The sequence below is a fragment of the Phyllopteryx taeniolatus genome, chromosome 4 (assembly GCF_024500385.1).
Source record: "Phyllopteryx taeniolatus isolate TA_2022b chromosome 4, UOR_Ptae_1.2, whole genome shotgun sequence".
Classification (NCBI taxonomy): Eukaryota; Metazoa; Chordata; class Actinopteri; order Syngnathiformes; family Syngnathidae; genus Phyllopteryx; species Phyllopteryx taeniolatus.
In genome coordinates this window covers 15,433,840-15,459,607 of record NC_084505.1, presented here as the reverse complement: position 1 = coordinate 15,459,607, position 25,768 = coordinate 15,433,840, and the positions used below count along the sequence as shown (strand labels likewise).

The 25,768-nt window shown below is 40.5% G+C and overlaps 3 protein-coding genes across 5 annotated transcripts in view; all 3 read right to left on the bottom strand.

Annotated features, from left to right (window-relative positions):
* The window catches only part of gnav1 (guanine nucleotide binding protein (G protein) alpha v1), a 33,084-nt gene extending 28,019 nt beyond the window's left edge, over positions 1-5,065 (bottom strand). Inside the window, exons 1-2 of one of the 2 annotated variants that reach the window (XM_061769892.1) lie at positions 4,556-5,065; positions 3,674-3,765 (exon numbers count right to left, since the gene is read on the bottom strand). In XM_061769892.1, the coding sequence (XP_061625876.1) occupies positions 3,674-3,765; positions 4,556-4,685 (222 nt within the window). In that variant the 5' untranslated portion in view covers positions 4,686-5,065. The remainder of the gene's footprint in view (positions 1-3,673; positions 3,766-4,555) is intronic. The other variant, XM_061769891.1, reaches the window with a different exon arrangement.
* Positions 5,066-6,714: 1,649 nt separating this feature from the next.
* Positions 6,715-17,185, bottom strand: pcyt2 (phosphate cytidylyltransferase 2, ethanolamine). Of its 2 annotated transcripts, XM_061769889.1 has the most exons (12): positions 16,901-17,183; positions 14,658-14,746; positions 13,868-14,029; positions 13,642-13,793; positions 12,780-12,821; positions 12,540-12,678; positions 10,888-10,970; positions 10,720-10,797; positions 10,292-10,357; positions 9,775-9,840; positions 9,203-9,291; positions 6,715-7,822 (listed from the first exon to the last, which is right to left on the bottom strand). In XM_061769889.1, exons 1-12 carry the CDS (start codon positions 17,026-17,028, stop codon positions 7,723-7,725), a joined length of 1,194 nt encoding a protein of 397 aa, XP_061625873.1. In that variant the 5' UTR covers positions 17,029-17,183; the 3' UTR covers positions 6,715-7,722. The 2 variants fall into 2 exon arrangements, with proteins under 2 accessions (XP_061625873.1, XP_061625874.1); XM_061769890.1 differs by lacking the exon at positions 13,868-14,029 and having other exon boundaries at positions 16,901-17,185.
* A 1,254-nt stretch (positions 17,186-18,439) lies between these two features.
* Positions 18,440-24,417, bottom strand: sirt7 (sirtuin 7). The gene is made up of 10 exons (XM_061769888.1): positions 24,245-24,417; positions 24,029-24,166; positions 23,684-23,788; positions 23,538-23,608; positions 23,368-23,440; positions 23,193-23,291; positions 22,013-22,249; positions 21,535-21,615; positions 21,313-21,419; positions 18,440-19,770 (listed from the first exon to the last, which is right to left on the bottom strand). Exons 1-10 carry the CDS (start codon positions 24,347-24,349, stop codon positions 19,569-19,571), a joined length of 1,218 nt encoding a protein of 405 aa, XP_061625872.1. The 5' UTR covers positions 24,350-24,417; the 3' UTR covers positions 18,440-19,568.
* Positions 24,418-25,768: the final 1,351 nt, after the last annotated feature.

Here is a 25,768-nt window from a genome sequence, read left to right as displayed (position 1 = left end):
TTAGCTTAATTGGTTTCACCAATTCTCACTGCTACAGTCGCTGTCAAGAGAAAAAGATTGATTTTCTATCTTAAAGATCTCTGGATCTACAAATCAAATAGCTTCTGAAATGAAAAATCATATAATTAGTAGATGCAGTGCACAAGAGTTTATTGCAAGTCTGTGAAAACACATTTGCAAGGAAATCATATTTTTTATTTACACAATGTTGTAACATTGGCCTGTGGATAGCAAAAACAACACAGTGCTGCCTCTGGTTATGAATCCAGGAAGGATTACACGAGGAGGAGCCCCTTTCCGCCTCCTATTCCAGACCGGTAGAAATGTCAGTGTCCTAATGTGACACAAAGCTGATGGGAAGCATGATCAATAAGATTCAGACACAAAGGAGAAAGCTTGTGTGTAGTTTGAAGTAGCTGCTCATTCTGTAGCACGTCGAGCTGACGTGCACCTCACAAACACTCAGAGACCATCATAGAGAAATGAAACTATATGAGTTTGTGTGCACAAGACAGGGTGTGTGTAGGGAGGTTAGAGGTCACCAAAGTGCACATTTGGACCGAAATACCCATTTTCCAGGAGAAAATAGAAATTGTTTCACATGAGAGCGAAACCCAACTGACAGCACAGACGACAACAGGTTTTTACAGTATTAGTGCAAGCTTGTACATGTAGACTATTTTGGTATACAAATTATACACACCCACTTCAATACACATTGTACACCTGCATAATCCTAATAATAATGAGAATCAATGCAAGCACTGTAGCATCCTTACAAAGATACAGCTCAGTTTTGATTGATGCTTTGCTTATTATTGTTAATGTAGTTTTCACTGCATCATACTAAGATGTGTCCCCGCTATTTTGCTCCTGTATTGTAGCTAGTAACCACACTGGTGGTGTAGTGGAACATGCTGTTTTATTTCACGGAAATGCCACGGGTTCGATTACTGGTCAGTGCCCTAATACCGGTCACTGCCGGTCCCAAGCCTGGAAAAAAAAAATAAGAATAATGCGAGTGACTCGCTTTGGGTACAACCCGACCTGACAGGACAAGCCAAAAGTCACAACAAATGTAGCTTGTAACCAAAGTATTTGAAAGACATTTCAGTATGAACCAATGTAGTTCCACACTACTACAACCACAATAATTAACATCATATTAAACTGGAAATGTATTGTTGTAAAAGACATGAAGATGATGTATATTCCAACTGGCGATTATTTATTATGTACTGTGAAAATGCCCATTGTGTCCTGTCCTCTACAGATGTCGAGGTTTTATTTAGGAGTGACCAAACAAAATAAAAAATCAGTAGGATCTGTCAAGCACAATGGCAAGACTAACACACACAGGCAGCAGAATGCAGGAGCTCCCTAATATGAAGGAATACAGTGAAATGTTCCATGTGGCAGCACAAACAACTGAGGCCTTCGTACAATATGTCACATAACAGCAGATGCAAGCCAGAGACAACTGACACAGACTGGCTCTGTTTAGCTTTGTTTTAAAGATGTCACATTGTCATCTAACTTTTCGATTAACTCGAAATGAATGGTCACATTAATGCTGAAAAGATTGCATAAAAATGCAAAGCATCTAATGCAGGGGTGGCAAAGTATGGCCCAAGGGTGTCTTAAGGCCCACTCTGTTCTATAATAAATCCCGAGCATTTACATTATAATGTCTCTAAAATTGGTTAGTTAAAAAAAAAATACATGCAGGCCATTTAACCTGATTTATTTCACTAAACAATTAACCAATTATATTCAAAATTTTCAATAATAAACATCTGTGAAATATTCATTTATTGTTAAACTATTTCACATCCACGTTTTAACCATTTTTTCTATGAATGACATGGCCCATTTGTTCGATTTAAAAATCAAATTGTGGCTTGAGCACAAATGTTTTCCCACCCTCGATCTAATGCATAAGTCTATGGGAAGTCGTCTGAGCATTAATTTGATATCCTTGATGCAGCTTAAGGTGCATGCACTAGAACAACTAGTACGCACTAGAAGAATGACTAAAGCTAAATCAGGGATATTAAATACATGCTTAAATGGCTTCCCATATAAGTCACTTGAACAACGCAAAGCCTGCTACTTGTGTTTTTCGTATTAATTTGTTGCTGTTCCATGAAAACCTGCATGCAACCCCTGTGAACATCAATGTTTTGTTTTATGGTTCTTATGAGTCAAAACTCAAAAGAAGGTAATGTGTTAAAACGGGTTCAAGTTAATCTCCATTATCTGCCTCTACTAAATTCATTTAGTCTCTTCCAGAGTGGAAAGATACACAGAGAAATGCAGATAGGAAATGACTGGTGGAACCGAGGAGGCACAACAGGGGGCAAAGGAGAGGCATGTGGCCAAAGATAATAGTTGATGGAAAATAGACTGAAAGTGGTGTAAAGGCCTCTCTATACTCCAGCGCTCGCGCGGCCGACAACGCCCGCATTGCATCACGTGACCGACGCATTGGGCCCGCGCGGCCCCTCTGCGTCACTTGACGCGCACACGGCGAAAATTGCTGTCGCGCGTAGAATGCCGCGGAGATCATCTCTCGTGATTGGTCTGTTTTGGTCACATGCTCTGATGACGTACTCAGCTTTCTCCTTGGTTCCACATACAACTGCCGCCGCCAACTTCTTGATCGATTTTGCAGCATAATTCAACGTATCATCTGGTCATCTAGGTCCATTTGTTCTAGCAGACACTGTTCCGCGGTCGCCATTGTTGTTGCTTTGTTCCTTGTTACGGAAAGGAAAGTAAAAACGGCAACCGGAAATTGCCAAAAAATGCAGAGGAAATTCCACCCCTTGGTGTCCTAGACAATACCAGCTGTAGCGACACCCCCGGCTTGGAGGGGAACTGCAGTACATTTTCAAAACTGTATAATTTTTTCTCCCCCTTACCGTGCCCCTGCCCTGTGATGTTAAAGGTTCCATATTTTGCCAAATCAACTTTTTCTCGCATTTGGGAAGTAACATTATCTCTATGCCTCAGTAAACATGTGAAATATGAATTAAAATTGTCTACGCATTCCTGCTCGCCTGTTCTGCCGACACACCTGACATCAGGTCATTCAAGTTACTCAAGCTTATCTACGTCACTAGTGAAGGTCTCTGCCTACCTCTCTGCTCCCGAGCCAGCGCTGTCAACATAAACCTGTGCTCTCATCAGTGGGTCTTCTACACGGAGGCAACCAATCAGAGGAAAGGGGGTGGTCTTAGCCAAATATGGACTAAGCGGATACAAAACTGGGTCAAATAGAAGTAGCTGTCAGAGGGGCCTTTTCTGGATACCAGTATGACACAACCAAGGTTTGTTTTTTGGAATGAAATTGACACTTTTATACCAAGTCCATGTTGGAGATTCATTCGACGGGGGTCTAGATAGCCAAAATATGGGGCCTTTAAAGACCCAAATTCAATTCCCTGGCAAGTAGATAGATATGGGTGAGGGTATACAGTGGGGGAAATAATTATTTGAACCACTGTTGAATTTCTAATTTTCCTCAAGTCACACACTCCATTTTAATGGTTGTTTATTTATTATGGTAATAGACAGAATATTAGTCAAAAAAGCATTTTTAAAAATTACAACAGAGAAGTTTTCAAATGTTCTCTTCAAATATGCTTGTGTTTATTCGAGTGTTTCTGACCTTGAAGCTGCTGAGCTCTTGCTTGGTAAATCCATTGCTGTGAATGATCTTCATTTGTTTGACCAACGTGCTTTTACCACTTTCTGCTGCACCTGGAGGGCATTGCAAGGTGTATAGTAATGTACAAGTTTGGTTGAATTGTTCTTTTCTATTAGGGGTGTACAACAAGCGCCGATACCCTCTGCCAAAGAATGTCATGGCCAATAAGCGGAACAGTCTACAATGGGTTAGCACTACGTACAAGAAACATTAAATGACCAAAAAAAAAAAACAGGTGGAAAAGTACAAATTAAGGAGAAAATTAGCTGATGCAAAGTTTTAGTTTTAAAGTTTGAGAACAGTGACCTTTTAAAGCTGCGGTATATCTCAAAACAGGAAACTGGTATAACCGACCAATGCCTATGTGGAAAATTCAAACGTGTTGGTTTACTCCAAATAATGTATCATTGTATCTTGACATATAGTGACAGGTAGAACAATTAGACAGCAGAAGGTACATTACATAATAGACCTATGGAGCCACATTCATCGTGACATTTTGGCTGGTGAGCCGTTAGAATTTTTTTGATATCAAATATGTGTCTTGGCTCAATAAAGGTTGGGAACATCGCCTGAGTTCGCCTAGTGGGCGTGACTGTTTGAAATCCGCTTTTTTTTTTTATTGGCCAATGGGGAGCAGTTGAGTTCTTCTATGAACTCTACCTAACAACAAGTGGCTGGAAAGAACTATTTTGACCAGGCGGGGAAATTCAGCCCAAATTACTTTCTTCAAATTGCTTTTTTATAATGAACGACTACTCCGAGATTTATATAAGAGCCTCGTAGAATCGTACAAATGGTAGCAGTGTAGCAGGAGAAGGTCGCAAAGTTGGTGACTCTCACCCAGTAGGAGTATTTTAAGCACATTCATCTCCCGCTTGGCGCCCTCGTACAGGTCTCTGTCTATCTTGGCGCTCCGTGTCCTCGCCCTCTTCTCCTCCTCTGTAGCGTCGGTCCCGAGACACAGGCCCATCCCCAGCACACATGTCCTCCTCCCGGAGCTGGACTCAGAGGAAGTCCCGAGCGCCGACTGGGTTCAAACCGAGCGAGTTTCTTCACGCCGCATGCTCACAACTCCGCCGCGGTCTCGGGGGGTGGCGAAAAGCGGCGTTAGCATCTGCGAAACATCGCTCTAAAAACTAGTTGTTGTGGTTCGAACGGGGTCAAACTGACTTGACTCATCGCTCCCGTTTGTTATTCCACGACAAGTCGATTTTTAGGGTTGCTGGGCTCGTACTACCGAACTACGACAACTACACCCCCAAACAATCCACAGTTCCTCCTCCCACTCCAGATGGAAACGCTTTGGAGCTCCTGGGAAGTGACGTCACCATTCAGCCAATCAGGTGTGTGACAGGATGCAAGAGATCAACACACACACACAGGCTTCATCACAGGTGGGCAAAGTGATGTGGGCTACATTGGATTTGTAAATCTGACACTGCACCATTACATGTTTACAATCGATGAATTATCCAATTACCTCATGAGATAAATGAATTAAAAGTAAATAAAGAATACATTTGAATTAACCAATTTTAAGGGGTGGGGGGGGGGGAATGAATTATTTCAACAGCATTCTCCATGTAATTGCGGAATGGGGCGAATTAAAGAATGGAGCTCGCTGTATGTGGATCACAGGACATAATTTGTACACCTCTGTGCTACGTCATTAGTTGACCTGCACTAGTGCATCTAAAGGCATTTATTTTAAATTTGTATTTCATATACTCATTGCAATCCCTCAAGAGGGAATTTAACTCACCATGTGCCAGGTCACATGTGAGTGGTCAAGAGTGAAAGTAGCACGCAACCATTGTTGCACCCTAGCACAGGAACGGTACTTGGTGCCTTGCTCAAGGGCACCTCGACAAGCACAACTGCAACAGCAGTTTGGCCACAGCAGGACTTAAACCAAAGCTCAGTTTTGACTGGCACTGTTAGAAGTATTAATTTAACAATGTTTTCATTGTTGCCAAATAAGGTAACTGAAATATTTGAAACACTCCTCAAAAAATGAAATCTACAACCACATTACCATAGTTTATAATAAAATAATACCTCTTACAGTCTCAACAAAAGGAGCATTACCTAAAGTAACCATTTTACACAGCTCCTGTACTGACTACTATCATTTCATCGATGGAGGATGCAATGATGATTGTTTCGAAAGAGTGGTGAGTTGATCTCAGAGGAGTCTCGTGTGCTAGGATACTTCCAGGGGTGCCTCCAGGGATTTCACTCATGGGCTCATCTTTCCCAGGCCCTTAGAATCATCACCACTCACCAGTCAGGTCGTCAGAAGAGTGTCAAAGTTTCAACTTGACCCTCATAAAACTAACAGGTTGGTGAGATAGACATCATTCAAGCCACTTGTCTCTGCTCAGTCACACAGAGCTGAGAAAATGTTTTACTGGGCAATACAAGAAAAAAAAAAAAAAAAAAAAATCTGATTCAATGTGTTAAAGCACCCTACAGATGAGTATGTAAATTCTTCATTATTTTCTCACTGAATAGGACACGTTGGTGACCAAAGGTTCAGCTGTTTTTGGCATCAAGGTGCACTTATGGCTTGAGTGCAGTGCAGTGTTTAACTCCAAACAGGGCTTTGCAGCGTCAGGCTTCTGGTGTCCGTCAGCTGGGCGATCCCCTTCTCGTGATAGAAGCTCTTCCGCAGCTCTTTGTGCCTATAATGAGGCTGACGGTTTGCACTTTTCTGCAGCGGTCTGTACTGAACCGCGCCCATCACATTTGGCAGATTCGGAGCGGCTGTGGCCTCATTTCACGGACTCAGTGAGCCGTGATGCACGTTGATCCAACAAAGAGCTCTGTCATCACCAGGGTTGCTATAAAGGAACAGGAACTGATGGCACGTCTGAGGGTCTATGACTGACAGGCGCACTAGAAATTTTTGTTTTCCCCCACAGTACTCTAAATCCCTAGCAGCATCCATGGTCATCATTATTTCACTCAAGCTAAATAAAAAAACAGAATACTACCAATACTTATATGACTCTTTGCCACATAGGAGATTTATTAAATTATACAATATTATATTTATGATTATTATTGACAACTTTTAAATAATCCCATCCCATAGACAGACTTCAGAAATGCATTGTAGGACAAATGAAGAATGTTAATTTACATTGTTCTTTCATAGGTACATGCAAAACCTTGAAAAGTCAAAAACAATTACAGCGTAACTAAACCAAAATATTTACGTTATTTGTCCCCAAGAAAAACAAAAGACCGTTTCAGAAGCAGGTTTCTCAGGGGACTGAGAAAAACTGTATACACATGAAGTCAACATTTGAATTATTTTACATAATACCCTGACATTTGTTGTAGCTTCAGGAATGAGGCACTGATGTCTTTAACAAGCCAAACAAACATTCCTTAAATTCTGCATTTTGAGCACATGCGCACACACACACACAACTTCAGGTAATTGAATAGTAGTTGAAGGTCCAGTTTAAAAGATAATATTGACAAGACTATTCAGAAGAAATTGCATCTTTTTTTTAAGATGCATAAGACTGACAATAACTTAATTATTTAAAAAACCTCTTATTATTCTTATTGTGTTAAAATCAACCATACCGGTGACTTGTGTTTAAAATAGGTTTGCAAAAACTGAATTAAAATTCAAATATAACTGCCAATTAATATTTTTCCTATAAGTTAGGGTTTTATCATACTACTTGTATACCCACATCGGGGTACGTGTTGTGTGATTACAACAACCGATTGTTAAAAATATAGCGCTATAAAGGTTTATACAAACAAGTCTGGATCTATCCTATCGGAGTAGAGCATAGAGAGAAGCCACCCAGAAGCATAGACACAAACCAGGATTCTGCACCCAAATGAATGTCTGTGACCAGCTGCATGGACTGCAGCAGCTGACTGTTGAGACCGAGTGGATCTTCCACCCTGGTTAAGATCAACCACGTACCAGAGTCAGTACATCCCACATAGAAGCGGTAGAGTCCCACAGTCCCATTCCTCTAGTGAGCAGATTCGCTCTGCTCCTCTTTCTTCTTCATCGCCTCGATCACCGCCATCTCCTTGGCCTCCTTCTTCTGGTTCCTGGCTTCAAACTGCAGCCTGCGGAGGACGACGGTGACAATTAGTAAAAAGTAACTGAATACATGTGCATTATGTAATCAAGATACAAAAAGTAAATAAATAAATAAAAAACTATGAACAGTGAACTTTTATTACAGAAGAAAAACAATCAGATTACAGGTACATGTATTAAAAGCTTGAAGTATTTTGCAGGATTACATTTTAAATGCGGTGTGAGAGAAGCTGGTTTAAAAAAACAATTTTTTAAAGAGAGAGAGAAGCTGGGTGTTGTTTTGAGCTTGCCCGCTTTCAAACTAGCTGGCTGAGCAACTTTTGCGGCGTTATCAGCACAACAGTCAATATGTGGATAAATTCTGCCTCCACTCGCTCGGTTGTTTCTACAATATTGTGAGCAAAGCGGGCAATTTATTGTCATTTGGGCCACGGGAGCTCATAATATGCCGACGAGGTAAGCAGGTGCTCGTTGCCGGGAAAGTTAAAGTTGGGCATCAAGAAAATGACACAGGCTGCGACTGGACATGTGTGCTTCAGAAAAGCGGCAAGTTTAAAAGTAACTCAGAGGGGATGGATTGCAGTAAGTGGTGACTGCTTAGACCATATTCACTAGAGGACATGCATTTTAAATAACATTTACAAAGAAAAGTGTGAGTTGTCAAAGTCATCCAGACTACCGTTGAGGTCATAGAGGAGCTAGCAGCGGGCTAGCCCACATGCTCGCACCAAAAGTAAGTGTACCATCCCATCACAAATCACCGACAGCTTTACTGTTGAAACAACATTTTACCTACCAATATAAGCTGCTAAACTTCACCGGGAATAAGAATGATTTTTTGCGGATGACGTCACGTAACATCACCATCGTATCGAAACAGGTGGGAGTGTGTGCGTGTGTGTAAAGCTTAGTTTTTGCTTTTTTTCCACCATTTCACTTTAAAAAAAACAGTTGTGAAGCTAGCAAATTAAATTTTCCTGACAGGATGAAAAAAAAGTATCTAAGAACAAGTGGTTAGCACATTTGCCTTACAGTTCTGAGGCTTTGGATTTGAATACCATGTGGTCCGGATTCCTCCGGCAATCCAAAACTGCATGTATATTAAACATTGAAGAGACTGAAAAGATGACAAAAATATTTATAAATATATATTGCATTGCTATTTACTTTCTTTTTTAGCATATTTGGTATTGGAGTAATCCAAAAGTAATTAAGTTAGAATACTTTAATATTATGGTTCTTGGATTATGTTACTATATTTTTTAACAGGTAACTAGTAACTGTACCGAAATGAATTTTTAAAAGTAACCCTCCGAACCCTGACAGGTAGGGCCAACAGGACCTAAGCAAAGGCAAATACATGCAGATGGAAATGATAAAGAAAAGCAAGCAAATTGAGGGATGACCTGTTTTCAATGATCCTCTGAACGATGTCATCGGTGGTGAGATTGTTTGCACTATCAATGGTCCTAAATATCCCTCTCCTCTTGGGCTCCTGAGGTGAAAAGACACACGGTTACTGTTAAGGACCTACAGTTTTGAACCAAGCAGTGCCAATTGGACAAGTGAATCAGAATCAGAAGACTGTGCAAACATTCAAAAAGATGTTTGATTTTAAAGTGTAGAATGATGGCACTCGGATTAAAACATAGTGTAGCAATGAATCAATATTTAAATGGAAAAAAATGCACTGCAAAAAAGTATTGTTTGTGAAGTCTAAAAATGCATGTTTTTGTTTTCCACGAGCTTAAATTCTGATGAGTCCGATTTGAATCAATAATTTAGACTTTTGCAATAATGCATCATGAATTTTAACACACATGGGTAGATTTGAATAAGGCCTTGTTTCTCCCCAGACAGATGTCACTCCTGAATAAACTCCAAGGGGGAAAAAAACAAGGGAAAAAAACCAACTTTAAATTATAACAAAATATCACGTTTTGCAGTTGGATGTGTTGCAAAATGAATCTGTACTCACAGCGTAGGGTTCCGACCCATCCTTGTCAGGGAATACTTTTGTCATGCCATGACAAACCAGGTCCACCTGCAAATGTACAGTATAAAATTCAATTAAGATTAAATCATTTGAAACTGGAGCCTCCAACATCCCGTACAAGACAGGACTCTGTGGTTGCGGCCTATGGCACCTCTCGGTGTGGATGGCTCCCACAGGTTGTCTTTCCTCACCTGGATCCTCAGTGCCTTGCTATGTCGCTGCACTATTAATCAATATGTGCTGTGTGTGTGTTTTGCGTTTATATGTGGGTATGGGATAGGTGGGTTCTTGTTTATTTCTTGCTATTTTGTCTATTTTTATCTCTGTTAAGCACTGTGTTGTATTTTAATGCATAAAAGGTGCTATATAAATAAATTTGATTTGAATTTTCCTTTATTTTGTATTACAAATTTATCAGATCAGGGTTTAACGTGTCATTTTCGATTGTATGTATTTGAAAAATGTAAAAACAATTGCAAAGTACACACAAGCCCCCTACCTTAAAATGATCCAGCAGGTCTTTGGTCACTGCGTAGGGTGCACCAATCACCACTTCTGACACATACTGCGCACATGGACACACACTTTTCACAATCCTCTCAACATCAAAGCACTCTAGGTAATGCATATAAGTTTAGTGGTATTAAACGGACTGCTAGCTAGGATAGGCTCCAGCACGCCTGCGACCCAAGTGAGGATAAGCGGTACAGGATATGAACGCGTGAGTGAGTGAATACATACGAGACGGTATGAGCTGTGCTCATGCAAAGCTGGTGTGACTGAGTACATATGACAACAGAAAGCCTCATTCATGGGGAATGATGGCTGATCCAAAGCCAAGTTCGACCTGTGACACTGACCTACTGACCAAGAAATCTGGCACGATCTGTGTGTGTTAGCTGCGCATGTGTCTGTCAGTGCCATTACCCGACAGGCCAGGACGCTCAGGGTCCTCTCGTGGACGTTCATGATTGGATAGTTCTTTCCCTTGTACCGATTCACTTCCTGAGTAGAACAAAGAGCTAGATCAGTGGCTAAGAGGACAGTTGTTTGTGGTAGGTTTGAGGAGCTGTGCAACAGCCTCAGTTGACATACCTGGTCGAAATGCAGACCTACAATGACGTAAGGTCTCTCTGCCAGCTTGTAGACCATTGCTAGGAAGTCAACATGGCCGATGTCTGCCAGGAGTCACAAGTAAAGGGAACAACAAATACAAAAAGCTCTTCGGCATTTGGGTCAAGTGGGGCAGTTACACAATAGTGTATAATCCCGCAATTGGCAGTAGATGGCATCTAGTTAAAAACATCTGTTTTTGCTTCTTTGCATTTGTGAAAGTGCAGTACAGACAGACTGTTATGTAAAAATGATCCCCATTCAAGACATGTAATTTGTCCACATCGCGAGAAAGCACACCTAAGCCCCCCTACCTGCCCCCTGTTCATCCAAAACACATTTTTAATATTCTTCTTGGCCTATTTTAGAGTTGAGAATTTGAGTTATGCAAGTAATGTGTCCCTGCTGGTTACAGTAAATATACACTTTGCTGAAAAAGCGTTATCAAGCTGCAGTGATGCTCAAAAAATGTGGTCCGGTGACATCATAAGTAATCTAACGTGTTACTTTTTATATAAAAGTAGTCAGATTACAGTTACTTTTTTTTTGTTTTTTACGAGATCCAGAGCTAAATATGCTGTTGATATTAAAACATGCTATTTTTGCTCAGACAAAAGATATTTACCATTAACAAATTACACTTGTTGGGAACATGAGGCAAGTCAATAACCAAGACACTTGATTCAGTCAATGTGCATGTCATAAGTATAGACCAATTTCCAGCCTTTGTTTTAGTAATGACTAAGAAAACACAGGAAACACAGTATATTCTTAACTATTCGTAACTAAAATGCACACGACGACTAAGTACAATATTGAAAAAAGGCGAAATATTTATAAACGGAGCCGCCTGGGGCAATGACGTTGCACGTTTTCAGCACATAGTCAGTCAACTCGCGTGTACCCGAGCAGCCAGCGGCGCAAACACAATGGACAGGGATGAGTGATTGGCATACTTAAACTGGAAATACAGTCACTACTGCCAGTTTCTCTAAAGAGGACAATACTAAGGTTCGTTGTACACTATGCGTAGACACACACACACTTCACACAATTGGAAGGGTTGCTACAGTCTGTGTCTGTAGGTCTATCTATCAGTTACGAGTACTGAGAATCGTGTGCTTGTTTATATTTAGGTGGCTATTTGGCATGTCTTAATGTGGCTTCAACTGCACTAATATTTAAGTTATTTGTTCATGTTGATCACATCATTCTATAACTTGTGTGTCGTACATTACACAAGTAATGGGTACGGTTAAGCTAATGCTTTTTTATGTACTGTGGATAAGTGATATCCCTGCCACTTGACAACTGCTGAAAGTTACTAAAAAGTTACTTTTGAAATCAAGTAATCAGTAAAGCAACTAAGTGACTTTTAAGATAAAGTAATCAGTAAAGTCACTAAGTTACTTTTTCAAGGTAACTGTGGCAAAACTGTCAAGATGCGCGTGTGTGTGTGTGTGTTCCGTCATTCATGTCTGAATGTGACATACTTTCAGTGTTTACACAGAGATGAAATGAAAAGCATCCACTTTGAGACATATTTTTAAAGTTTGTGGTTTTACTTTCTGCTACTGTGCAAACATCGCACACCACAGTGGAAATTTTGTGGTTGTTTGTCAATGCAAGGATACGGAAGAGGTCAAATGCCCCGGCTACATAGATGATGGTGTCTCCGGGCTGCGGCTCCTTCCCCGAGGCAAACTGGATGATCTTCTGGGACGTCTGTAAAAACTGAGACACTCCAGTCCATGGACTGTGGCCTTTAGGACCCTTTAAGACCACAACATGTCATTGTGACAAAGACTATATGAGATTTATTTTTTAATAACTCACAGTTAAGAGGGAATAAAAAATAACTGACATTTACATACCTTTCCAAAATTGTCCGTATGCTGCTGATAATCTGGATTATCCTGCAGAAGTTATTAGAGAGGAAAATATTACCTCATAAAACTAAATGATAGGAATGCAACATATGGCATACCTATCCACATAACATTTGGCTCTTTTCATTTTCAATTGGAAATCAAACATCGAGTGATTGTGATTGGCTGGCCTAAGCGGTGCACTTAAGGACAAGCATAAAAATGATATTTGCGACTGCCTGAGCTGTACATGCAAGCAGGGAAAATCTATATCCAGGGTTGCATGTAACAATTTTGGCCTTGTTCTCCAAGGAGCACCAGAGGTTGTAGCTTGGAGGCATTTTTTCCCCGACCCACTGACCTCACTGGCAGTGGCAATTCTATGATTCATTACTATTCCTATTCATTACTGTGTTAATAATAGATTTAGCCTATATGAATATCTTGAGAGGTGTTCTTTAGCTGTGTGAGGCCAGGGTGAGGGGGGGGAACTGTATTGTGGTAGATAGATAATCAGTTTAGCGCTACTCCAAACAATATAGACTTGAGTTGAGCTCCTTGTTGCCAAACTACCGGGTCATGTAAACCCAGCCAAATCAATATTCAAATCAAACTCAGTCCTATCCCAAAAATGTAAATGTAAAGAATCAGACGATTTTTCATTTTTTGTGCGTGTGTTGAAAAAGAAATGGCAAAATATTGAGTCACTTTTTCATTTTTCAATTGCCAAATGACAATGGAAAGGACAAATTATACACGATATCCCTCTCAGAGACATGGCCAAAAAAAAATAAAACAACATCTCATTGAAAACAAAGCCACAATGAGAAACATCACCATAGGTAGCGTGAAAGCACAATAAACTCACCAAGTTGCTGTGATGTGATTTGGTCATGAGAAGCATACGTCCCACGAGGTCTGTGGTGGAGACTCCCTGCGTGCGTTTACATTCCCGATAACGTCCTGCTCTCTTCACCTCGTCATACGTGTCTTGGCCATCCACAGTCAGCGTGATGTCATCTGTTTAAAAAATAATAATAATAATAATTCAGGCCAAATTCATTTCAAGTCAGATTTTGACTTCAGGTTTATACCTCCGTGTACACAGAAGTCACAGTTAAACTTGTCCAGAGTCTCCAGGGTCGTTACATAGGGTGCTCCTTTCACAATCTCATCCACCCACTTGATGGCCCGCACCATCTTATAGCGCTCCTCCTGAGTGAAGACTGGCGGGCCCTTGTGCTTGGAGATTTCCGCTTAAGATGGCATAACACAATGATAATAATGATTGATCTATCACCACAGAGAAGCAGTAAACTAATGCACACCAAGTCAGTTGGATTGACATGTGACGGGTGCACACCGCCAAACCCCAATTTACAGTAACATGACTGGGCACTCCGGTTTCCTCCCACATCCCAAAAACATGCATTAATTGGTGACTCTAAATTGCCCGTAGGTGTGACTGTGAATGCGAATGGTTGTTTGTTTGTATGTGCCCTGCAATTGGCTGGCAACCAGTTCAGGGTGTACCCCGCCTCCTGCCCGATGATAGCTGGGATAGGCTCCAGCACGCCCGCGACCCTAGTGAGGAGAAGCGGCTCAGAAAATGGATGGATGGATGGATGGGTGACTACAACACAGACAGATGCGCAACACAGTATCACACAAAAACAGACTATAAGTAGCTTGTATTCAAATATTGTGGCCTTTTTTAGAAGTGCCCTTCAAATTACAAAGCCATTCAACACAAAGTAGTATAAAATAAGAAGCAGCACTTCCTAATTGTGAGGGTTTTAATAAACGTGAGGAGTAAATAGTAAAACAACACAACACAGCCAATCAAATCAAATGTGCAAACAAATCTGTAAATTACATCCTTACCATCAGTGTGCACTCCAACGATGAGGTAATCCCCCATGCCTTTAGCTTGCCGCAGTTGATTTGAGTGACCATAGTGGACCATGTCATAACTACACAGAAAGAAACACAGTAAGCTTGAACACAACAAACAAGACGGAAAATGCGGGCCTTTACAACTTTACTCGCAAGGGAAGGACAGAATCATTGATTACCGATCACGTCACTGATTGTTAATAATTCTGTTGATTGTGGGGGACTATTACCCTTTATAGCACTTGCTCTTATTATGATCACGGGTGAGCTGGAGCCTATCCCAGCTGACTTTGGGCAGGAGGCTCGGTACACCCTGGACTGGCTGCCAGACAATCACAGGGCACATATCAACAAACAACCACTCACATTCATACCGATGGACATTTTGGAGTCGTCAATTAACCTAACATGCATGATTTTGGAATATGGGAGGAATAAGCAGAATGCCCTTGCACATGCAAACTCTGCATGTGACGACCGCAACAGTGATTCAAGACTGGGACTTTGACTGTTACTTACAAAGCATTTGTTTAAATGTTTAAACTGTTGTAACATATATTATATACAATGTAAAATTTTGTCTTTTAAAATGTTTAATGCATTTATTGATCTTGACTTTTTTCCCCCCTATAGTTGACTGTACATCAGTCAACTTTCCATTTTTCTTGTACTCTTTGTACTGTATTTTACTGTAACATTACACAAAAGATCAGTCTGTAGATTTGCATTGCTAAAATACAGTATTACATAAACTCCATAAATGAGCACACATGAATGACAAAGGTTAATGGGAGAAAGGTTATGACTATTGACATAAGATATTTAGTTGTGCTCTTACTTGGCAGTTTATTAACTCTTGACTGACCAAAGAACAAATAAATGTCATGGTAATGCATGTTTCACTACTCATGAAACCCCTCAACAACCACTTCATTAGGAACACCCGTCTTTGAGATCCAAATATTGAAGGGTTGGCCTTCAATAAAATTAGTAGTTTTTTGGTTTGTTTATTATGCTTGTAGTGCGTTTTCTAAAATGTCATCTCACTGAAAAATTTAACCAAAACATTAAAAACAGCTCACTGTATAGCTGCAAACTAAAGCCACAATATTAAACATATTGTTGAATATACTGTACTGTATATCAGTCAAAACAGATTATCTTTGGAAAGGAAGCCTTAACCTGAACCTTTACACTTCACCTGACTTTCCCCTCTGGTGATAAAGGATATCTTAAATTACCGATAAGACCCCTGAAATGGATCTGATTACATTGTGCTTGGTACTTAGTGCTTTTGAGCAAAGCCTGGGGCTCCACTTATCTCCTGAAATCCACATTACCGGTGTCGTGTGAAGTTACTTTATTGTGCCAAAATGCTGAGTTCCGCTGCATACCCTTCAAAATAAGAGGCTACGATCTTAAAACAGGAAGTTAAAACTTGCACATAACCATTTGACGTGATAAAACAGTCACAAATAACTACTTTAACAATGCTATATTTAACCTTTAGCTGAAACGTTAATTAATGAATATTAAGTCAACTGGGTTTGCTCCACACACATTGCCTTTTAGTTCATAGGTTTGATATTGATACGAGATAGTGAGTACATTGATAGAAGGATGATGAGGATGGAGCTGCTAGAGGAAGACCAAAGAGAACGTTGATGGATGTAGTGAGGGAAGACATGAGGGCAGTTGGTGTTCGAGAGGAGGATGGAGGATATAGGCTTACATGGAAAAGGATGAAACGCTGTGGCGACCACTAAGAAAACGGATGTTCATAATCTGGACACCCTTTATTTAAACCATGCAAACTTTTTTGACCCAGCCCCCTAAAATAATCGGAATCGAGAATCGTTTGGGACCGGAAACGGGACCGGAATCCCTCAAATTCAAACGATTCAAATGCACAGCATGATTGGCTGGCGACCAGTCCAGGGTGTACCCCGCCTCTTCCATAACATCAGCTGGGCTAGGGCTCCAGCTGACTTATGACCCCAATGAGGACACGGGTTAGGGAAAATGCATGGAGGCCTTATGGAATTGATAACGAAGACTCGCCTAATAGTGACATAGCCAAGCGGCTAGGGTTAGCATGCTAACAAGCTCGGGTCTGCATTCGATGCGTGATAGAATAGTGTGACAAGTCCTGTGTGTCGTGACAACCCTGCAGTACCCGTTGAGCTAACCTAAGACAGTAAAACATAGCGGCGAGGTTAATGCAGCCTTACCAGCCGTCACACCAAAGGCGAACAACGCGCTTCCTTTTCTCCGGGCTGCACCCTGAAACAGCTGCTTCATTACTACGGCCGCCTTCCCCGAGTTGCTCCTTCGTGTCGTGATGGCCGTTTTCAATCATTTTCACTGAGTTTTTACACACACACACACAGCACGATTGGAGTACTAATTGAAGTAGCTAATCCGGTCACCCACACGAGGGTTTCTCTTAGCGGAGAGGACGCAAGGTACGGGACGCCCTCTGTCCCGCTCACACTGAGGGAGTGACGTAACGTTACTAAACCGGCCGACGCCTCCAAGCACGCCAGATCGATCACGTGACCAAAGTAGCCTATAGGAATGCAGCGCAGACCACGTTGCGTCACATGATAAGCACGGCAGTCGTGTTTCTCCCGAATTTTTTTTAATTCGTTTAACGTTTAACTTTCTCGGATATACACATACACGTTTTTCTTTTTCTCACAGTTCTACAAATTAAATTATTTCAGAGTTAAGTCGCGGCGGCACGGTGAAAGAGTGGTCAGCATATCCGCATCACAGTCCTGAGGTTGGGGGTTTGAATCTAGGCTCCAAACTCCTGTGAGGTTTTCGCAGGGTCCTCTTACGTTCCAAAAACATGCATGTTAGGTTGATTGAAGACTAAATTGTACAAAAGTGTGAATGGTTGTTTCGTTGTCTATACTGTATACAGTCCCCTCCAAAAGTATTGGAACTGCAATGTCAATTCCTTTGTTTTGGTTGTATACTGAAGACATTTGGGTTTCAGATCAAAAGAACCTGAAGACAGTTGGGTTTCAGATTATTTTGATCTGAAACCTATGTCTTCAGTATACAACCAAAACAAACCAATTGACCTTGTCGTTCCAATACTTTTGGAGGGGACTGTATGCCCCGCAATTGGCTGGCGACCAGGCCAGCGTGTACCCCATCCCTGCCAAAATCAGCTCGGATAGGCTCCAGCACACCCGCGATGGGTCATGGATGGAAGAGTGTAGTTGCATTTGATTGCATAGGTCCACTTCCCTTAGTCGTTAATCACAAGGCAATATATATATATATATATTTCATGTACAAGGTGTATTTATGATGATATAGCACCACTTCACAATGGCCCAGTGGTTCGTTTTTGGTTCCATTTTCTTACAGTCCAAAAACATGCATATTAGGCTAATTGACTCTACGTTGTCCATACTTGTGAAGTGGAGTGGTTGTTTGTCTATGTGCACTGTGATTGACTAGTGTCCAGTCCAAGATGTACCCCATCTCTTTCTCTCAAGTCAGCTGGGGCAGGCTGTAGCTCACCCACCACCCGCTATGAGAACAGACGCTATAGAAAAAGGATGGCTGGATGTTAACGGTCCTGTGAAATAAAATTGCATCTTGAACAAATGACTCTTTGGACAGTTAAAATATTTACTAAATCATCAAGGTTGGTAAGTTCATCAAGTTGTGACATTATTGAAGAAGATGGGAAATTATCCATTTGTAAAACATTAATACAAAGTCCTGGATATCTTCATGACAAAACAATGTCAAAATAAAGCATGGTTTATTGACTCACACGAAGCACATTTCCAGTCTTTTTTTTTTTTTTGCAAAATAGAGAAGGAACTTATTCATCTTCATATGTAACTCTGGCACGAGTGTTTGTAACTGTGGTCCATCACTTGATATGGTTACTTTGGTCCCACGTAAACTTCCTGAGACAAATAAATGGGCATAATGTACTTCAACCTCAACTCTGTAAACCGTAATTATCATAAGAATCAACAAAACAAAACAAAACATAGCTCTGCCTTACTCTTACTGTGATTTACATTAGAAAAAGATTGTAAACAGTACAGACCCAGAACTTAAGTAAGGTAGGTCTGTGAGGTCAGGCGATAAGTAAACAAATCAATTGACATCAGGTACATCAGCATAAAGTTAAATGGAAGTTGGTACATTCATCGATGCAGGGGGAAAAAAATGGAATTTACATAATACAATTGTGGAAAACTGTCATTGGACTAGCTGCCAAAACCTGTTGCAGTAATTTACCACTTGGAAACAACATGCCTAAGAACCACTATGACTGCTAATGTGTATGAATTATGCTTACTGTAATGAAGCCATTATCATTTCACGACATACTAATATTCAATAATTCAATTTCAGGTAAAAGTACACTTTTCACTGAGTCATTGACTTAAACGTTTGCAGAACGGTTGCATGCAAGTACATACAAACAACCACATATAAACACCCACTGATCGCGGCAATAATACGATATTGTGCAACAAAGTCCCAATAATATTTTGAACAAAGCAGTTTATGGCCCCCACTGGGGCACCAAAACGTTACCAACCTGCTGTGTAAACATGCTGGAAGCAGCTTTGACACATTAAGAGTTACCCCATTCTTTGATCCAGAGGTGACAAAAAAGTAACTCTGTGCTCACTAAACGTAAAACATTGTTTTGTTTCATAAATAAATAACAGATGCTATGTCAATGCAATTATACATTCAGACTCAAAATCCTCAAATATTCCATCGCACACATTATCAATCATTAATGAAGGAAAAAGACCCCTAGCACCTCAATAAGACCTTGTACACGGATCGATGAATCCAGTTGAGTCATCAGTGGTACTCTGCAATGTTCTTGTCCATAATTCGCCTCTAGGCTGCTTTTTTCTTCTTCCTTCCTTTGCCATAGCCTCTTCCAAACCACCCACCCTGCACCACCGTGGCTTTTGCAGCGTTGTCAGGATCACAAAAGGAGTCACCGGGACCAGCGTGGGGAGCTATGACGACACGGGTGTGGCTGTTCTCATCCTCAGGCTGCAGAGGTGCGGCAAGGCTGAAGATAGGGTCTTCTGCCCTGAAGAGACAAAACAAAACATTTCATCAATACCTTTTCTGTTGGACTTAACGTGTTGTAGGAATAACAATAATACACCGATTTCTATCTACACATACATGACTCGGTCTCACACACACCAAGATGCTGAAATTATATGAATATAATGAAACTCTGAGGTTGAAGACAAGCTCAAGATTGTCCTCCCATTTGTCCGCATTTTGAAACAATTATTAGCATGGGAAATAATGGAATGGATAAATCTGTTCTAGGCTTAAACTGTCACCATCGTAAAATATAAGCTGTACACGAAAGGTTTGAAGCAACATATTTAATTGTCATACAGGTATAAAAACAAGGAAACTGCTGTAATATGTTAAAAACCAAACACTAACATCTTAATGTCAAAGGCAAAGCTGTGATGTGAAGGTGATTGTTGACCCAGTTGCACCTCACGCATATCATTTTTCCAAAATGTATTTGTGACATACATGTAAATGAAATTAACCACTGTAAAATATAAAAACAACAAAATACTTCATTTTGATAACAACTCGAGTGACCAAGTGTCTCAGTCAAGCTGGTCAGAAGTGTTGGGGCACGGATAAAGTCTTACTGCTTTGAATGTCAAGTCTACATATTTAACCATAACTTGCAGTGTTATTCTCTAAACACCTGGGCCCTCATTTATCAAGTGTGCGTACGCCCAGAATTATGTGTTAAGTGTGTGCATGACCATTTCCATGCAAAGAATGGGATATATTAGTAATGGGTCCGGCAACACCAATGCGTCAACGCATGTGCCGAGTTCACGGCAGATACAGTTGCGAAATTTAATCAAGTTAATCTTTAAATGTAAGTATATTTAAACCTCTTTTGGCGGTCGTTACAGTTTTTAGGCACACAAGCCCCACCAGTGCCTTGTGTGAGAGAGTTCTCCAAAGCTGGAGAAATTACTTTAAAAAACACCACCTCAATCCCAAAACACTAGAAAAACCTTTTTTAAATAAATGTATGAAAAACAATTTTAAAACTTTCCGCCTCAAAGACAAATCAATAAGCAACATCACACAATCACAACACACAGTACCAACACTGTATCAATAGTTTTCCTAATGTGCCACAACGCTTCATGAGGCCTCATCTACCCATCACTGGGATTTCCCAAGTTGGACTGTGTAAATTTACAATTAGCTCTCACCAGGAGTACACACAAAACCTTGTGGTAGAACAGTGAAACTGCACATAGAACGCACTAAGAGGGGCACCAAAGTCATCCGAGTGCATATCGAGCTGCTGTCATCACTGTGATTTGTGGTGTACGTAGACACATTCTAAATTTCAGTCGTACGAACAAATTTAGAACCTGTTCTACGCACTCTTTGATAAATGAGGGCCTTGGTGTTGAGGCAGTTCTTTCGAATAAGTGTTGCAAAAACTCTACCATTATCAAAACAAACAATTAATCCTCTGATGCTGGCTGAGCTAACAGAATGTGACTTCCTGGCACATTTTCCCCATGAATTTTGGTTGAATTCGGACATTTGACACGTATTGACATACCTGTCATAAACAGGAATCTGGATATTAAGCTCTTCCATGAGAAGACTCATGACATCATCACACTTGGCATTGATTTTTAGTACAGCGAAGTCATCTTTTGGTGTCCACTAAAACAAAAGAGCTCATTTGCAGTATTGGATATTGGTCAATACACTTACGCAGCACTTTTATTCAGCTCGAGACCAATTACTGTACATTACATTTTTATTCACAATACTCTACCTGGAGGTTAATGATGTACAGTTTGGGTCTTTTGCTTGCTGGTCTGTTCATGCACCACAGACAAGCATATTTCTTCAGCACCTGCACACAGAGAAGGAAAACTACAGTGGCCGTAGAGGACCACAATGCATCCCACAAGACAACCTCTAATTGTACATGAAAAATTTATGTGTACTAAAAATTATTTTAAATGGTAAAGATAATTATACCTTTAGTGGGCCAAAGAAGAAAATATTGAATTTTGCTCTAGATCCATTGGAAACTTTGATTCCATGTAAGCAGAATTTGTTTTGGGCAACCAGTGTAAGCACTACTATTACCCACAGCACATGTACATTGAATCTATGGGAACTAATTTTATAATGTAAATTCAAAATGGATCTGAATAAGGCCCACGTCCGATGTTGGGATCTTATAAACACTGCAGAATTAACAATTAACAAAAACATGACCCAAAGTGCTTGATAGGAGGTGCTACCTTCAGACTGGAACCTAAGCAGAGGATAACGTCAGCCGCCTTGGCTGCCTCCGCAGCTCCCTTCCAGTTTAGAGGTTGCTCCAGGGTTCCTCGTTCCCCAAAGTGCACTATTGTGTCCCTGAGTTCACTGCCGCAGTGGCAGCACCTGCGGCCCGTGCCATGCCGATGGAGGGATGTGCGCTCTGTCACATCGAACAAACGCACATATTCCCTGACTGGAGAACAAGACGTACACACCTGAAAGACAGAGGCAAAAGAGCATAATAATGCAAGTACATCCTTTTTAAGAACAATTCACTTTTAATTCTAATTGTAAGAAAAATAAATATTGATGTTGTAATGTAGAATATATAATATATATAATAATAATAATAATAATACAGATCTTATATAAAAAAAATAATTAAAACAGACTCAGGCTCTGTTCACTATAATTGCACTTAAATATTAAACATTTAGCTCAGAGGTATAAACAGTATTTAATGCTTGAACAGGAAATATACTGCCAATCAAGTTTCCAAGAGTGGATAACGAGACAGACTTTCGTGACACAAAATTACACGGTTTGGTTCAACATTTTTGGATTTAAATATACAATGTTTAATTCTATTTTGTTTTATGTGTCATTTTTACAATAAACTTCAAATGAGTGTGATGGATAAACCGCTTGAAACAAGCATGGTTTGCCTCTTATTTGGAAAACTGTACACGTGAGCGCGTGATAATAGGCGCAGAGGAATTAAGGGCGGACCGGTTAAAGTCCACAGTTCGGTTCATATCACGGTTTTGTGGTCACAGTTTTCGGTTTGGTCCAGTATACGTTCACTATTGGGCTGCAACTAACGATTATTTTAATATTAGATTAATCTGTCTAGTTTTTTTGATTAATCGATGAATCGGATTAAAAATAAATTAAAATTTCCATCTCTATTCAAAAACAGGACATTATTTTAAATTGACAGCCACGATTCTGTCTCTGAGCTCGTCAGGCAGTTCCTTTGACCTCATCAGAATCATCTTTATTTTGCCACTGCATGGCAAGAATCCATACAGTCGGTAGCAGGATTGCTACATTACTGCAAAGCTTTCCCTAATCCTGTGACTATCATCTCTTTAACGTCGACTGCAAATTTTTGGGGGATGTTGTTCAACCCCTACTGTGTGTGTGTGTGTGTGTCACCTCAATGAACATGTTTCCATGAAGTTCAGACAAGGCGTGTCTGGGAAGACCACTACGTAGATGAAGTCCATCACAGTTTTGAGACACGACATGCTTGACCTTTATAAATGGACACAATTTTAAACAGTGGTGACATACTTACCATTGTATATTTCTACAAATGGGAAGAACATACCAGCATTTCCTTATAAAGCATCCCAATGCACGTGTGTGTGAGCGTCGGTTCCGCTTTGCTCAGGTCAGATGAGCTGTTTATAAAGAGACACAATGGAAATCGTGGCTGGTCCCATTAAACAAATTAAAGCACAATTAAAATCACAACATAACAGAGAATAGGCATGTCACCTGACTGCGTGGCCCTTCTGCAGTTGTGTCCAAACACCATTGGGCCCTCGGTAGTCAGGGATGGACGCTGCCTACAATTAAAAACAGTAATAGCAAGGCAGAAATGGCGAGGCAAAAAGACAAAGAACCATCTGTGTTTATCTTACTGTACTTATTCCAGCTCCAGTGTAAACCACCAAGTGTTTTGCTTGTTTGACTGCCACAGCCAGCTGCCACACTTTACTCTTCAGGTCATCAGCAGTGTCAAACACCTGTAAGAAATAAAAGATTATTATTATTTTTTTTTTTAATATAAAGCTGCATAAAATAACGATTAATCATCCGTCCATCCATTTCTATAGCACTTGTCCTCATTAGGGTCATGGGTGAGCTGAGGCCTAGCACGGCTAACCCTATCAGGTCACATATATAGACAAACAAACGATTCACATTCATTTTGGCAAACGTGCTTCAAGCTGGCTTTGGGGCAAGCGTGTGTGAACCTGTCTTACCTCCTCTTGCTTCCTCTTGAGTTCATTTCTGCGGAACTTCCTCTTGCAGAGCTCCTCCGCCGTGTCTCTGTGCAGCAAAAGCACGGAAACCTCCTCCTCGGACCTCTCAGACTCGGGTTTTTTCAGGATCCGTCCAACCTTAAGTTCACAAGTGAAGACCAGCCACGGTCAACTACAACTGGACTACCGCCGACTCATTTTTCTCTTTTAGCTTACCAGCCTAATGATCTCCCTCTCGTTTTCTCTTTGCAGTATCTTGGCCTTTTCTAAAGCTTTTCTCTCCGCCCGGGAAGAGACACCGCAGTCCGTCTCATTTGCCATTACGATGCGGCTGCGTTTTCAAAACAAAGCTCCTTTCAACTACAGCGGACGGATGTTTACGTAAACTGACGCTAAAGCGTGTAGCGACCCCTGCAGCTCGGAGTGCGCACATGCTTACAAATGGCTTTGTTAGTAAAGGCTTTCGTTTGCTGTGGAACGTAACCCAAATTTGTACGTAGCACATCTAAAGTAAAAAAAGGTGGCAAAAGTATTTACACTTTACACTTACGTAGAGGTAGAGCTACAGTAAAAAGTACACTGAAATGTGAAATGTTCTTAAAGCTAAAAAAAAAAAAGAAAGAAAAACAATTAGAGGAGATGACACAATGCTGATTAAGCCATTCAGCTCCTCGAACATCTTGCTGTATTTGTCAGGATCTTATTTTTTTAATATTTAGTGAATGCCTAATTCATTTTTCTCCGCGGGCCCGGTTGGTGGAAATGACGCATGCCCCTCAAACCATAGTAAAACCGTTGCAGAATCATCTAAGGGGCATTGCCTGTCATATTGAAGCGACGGCTCTGTTCTTTTGTTGTAATGCAGAATTTGAGCTTAGGGGGCGCCAAAGGTTACATAGTATAGCTTTTTTTTTTGGCCCTGTTCGGCTGTTAGGTCAAGCAGAATGGAAAATATGTATCTCTTTCATGCCAGAACAGTTTTACTGCGTCACAGTGGAGTTTTTAAGACATACTATAGCTTTACAGTTTAACAAAAGTAAAAAGCACAAATGGTATACGGTATCCATTTTGTAAACTTGGCACAATGGAGAAAATAACCGTTTCTGCACACAAAATAGTTGAATTATTATATGAATAAGGCCTAATAATGCCTCGCTATGCCCCGATGAGCCAGTGTGAGCCGGAAGTGACTATTTCACTGCCAAGACCTAATACCAGTGCAGCAAAACACTCGCTTTTACGGTTTATGGGAGCATTTGTTTTGCGTTATGGGCTGTAAATACAGTTTGTCAATGAAGGATTCTTAGTTTTTACGGCATCCCAAAGACACATAAAGCGCGCTGAACGCTTACGTGCAGCCATATGTTTGCTTTTGGCACTTTATATAGTAATGGTATGACACTTAATTTATAATTACTATTATACTAGATATATTTTTCATATTGAATGATATTTGGCAAAAACAAAGGTTAAATCTCACATTAGCTAATAACTTGCATGTCACTTATACGTGATGCCTCTGTTACTTTTGGTGATATTTTACCTCTTAAGTAGGCCTACTATCGTATACAAATTACAAATGGATATGAGCCTTAAAATATGTAAATGTCACGTATGAAGACATTTCGCTGTCTGAACATTTTCCAGTCAACAATTAAATGATTAACAGATTGTTCTACGCGTCAAGAGACTTGTAGACCTTCAATAAATAATTTGTGTAGGCCGAAATTATTTAAGGCA

What these genes read in the sequence shown, in the direction of transcription:
- pcyt2 (XM_061769889.1), bottom strand. Translation starts at nt 17,028, where the DNA reads ATGATTGAAAACGGCCATCACGACACGAAGGAGCAACTCGGGGAAGGC. An exon ending in CGGGGCATTTGACCTCTTCC is followed by an intron (nt 10,971 to 12,539) that starts GTATCCTTGCAT and finishes GACTCCTGGCAG; the next exon opens with ACATCGGCCATGTTGACTTC. An exon ending in TAGGTCTGCATTTCGACCAG is followed by an intron (nt 10,798 to 10,887) that starts GTATGTCAACTG and finishes TGTTCTACTCAG; the next exon opens with GAAGTGAATCGGTACAAGGG.
- sirt7 (XM_061769888.1), bottom strand. Translation starts at nt 24,349, where the DNA reads ATGGCAAATGAGACGGACTGCGGTGTCTCTTCCCGGGCGGAGAGAAAA. An exon ending in TCAAGAGGAAGCAAGAGGAG is followed by an intron (nt 23,789 to 24,028) that starts GTAAGACAGGTT and finishes TATTTCTTACAG; the next exon opens with GTGTTTGACACTGCTGATGA. An exon ending in GCTTAGGTTCCAGTCTGAAG is followed by an intron (nt 21,616 to 22,012) that starts GTAGCACCTCCT and finishes CTCTGTGTGCAG; the next exon opens with GTGCTGAAGAAATATGCTTG.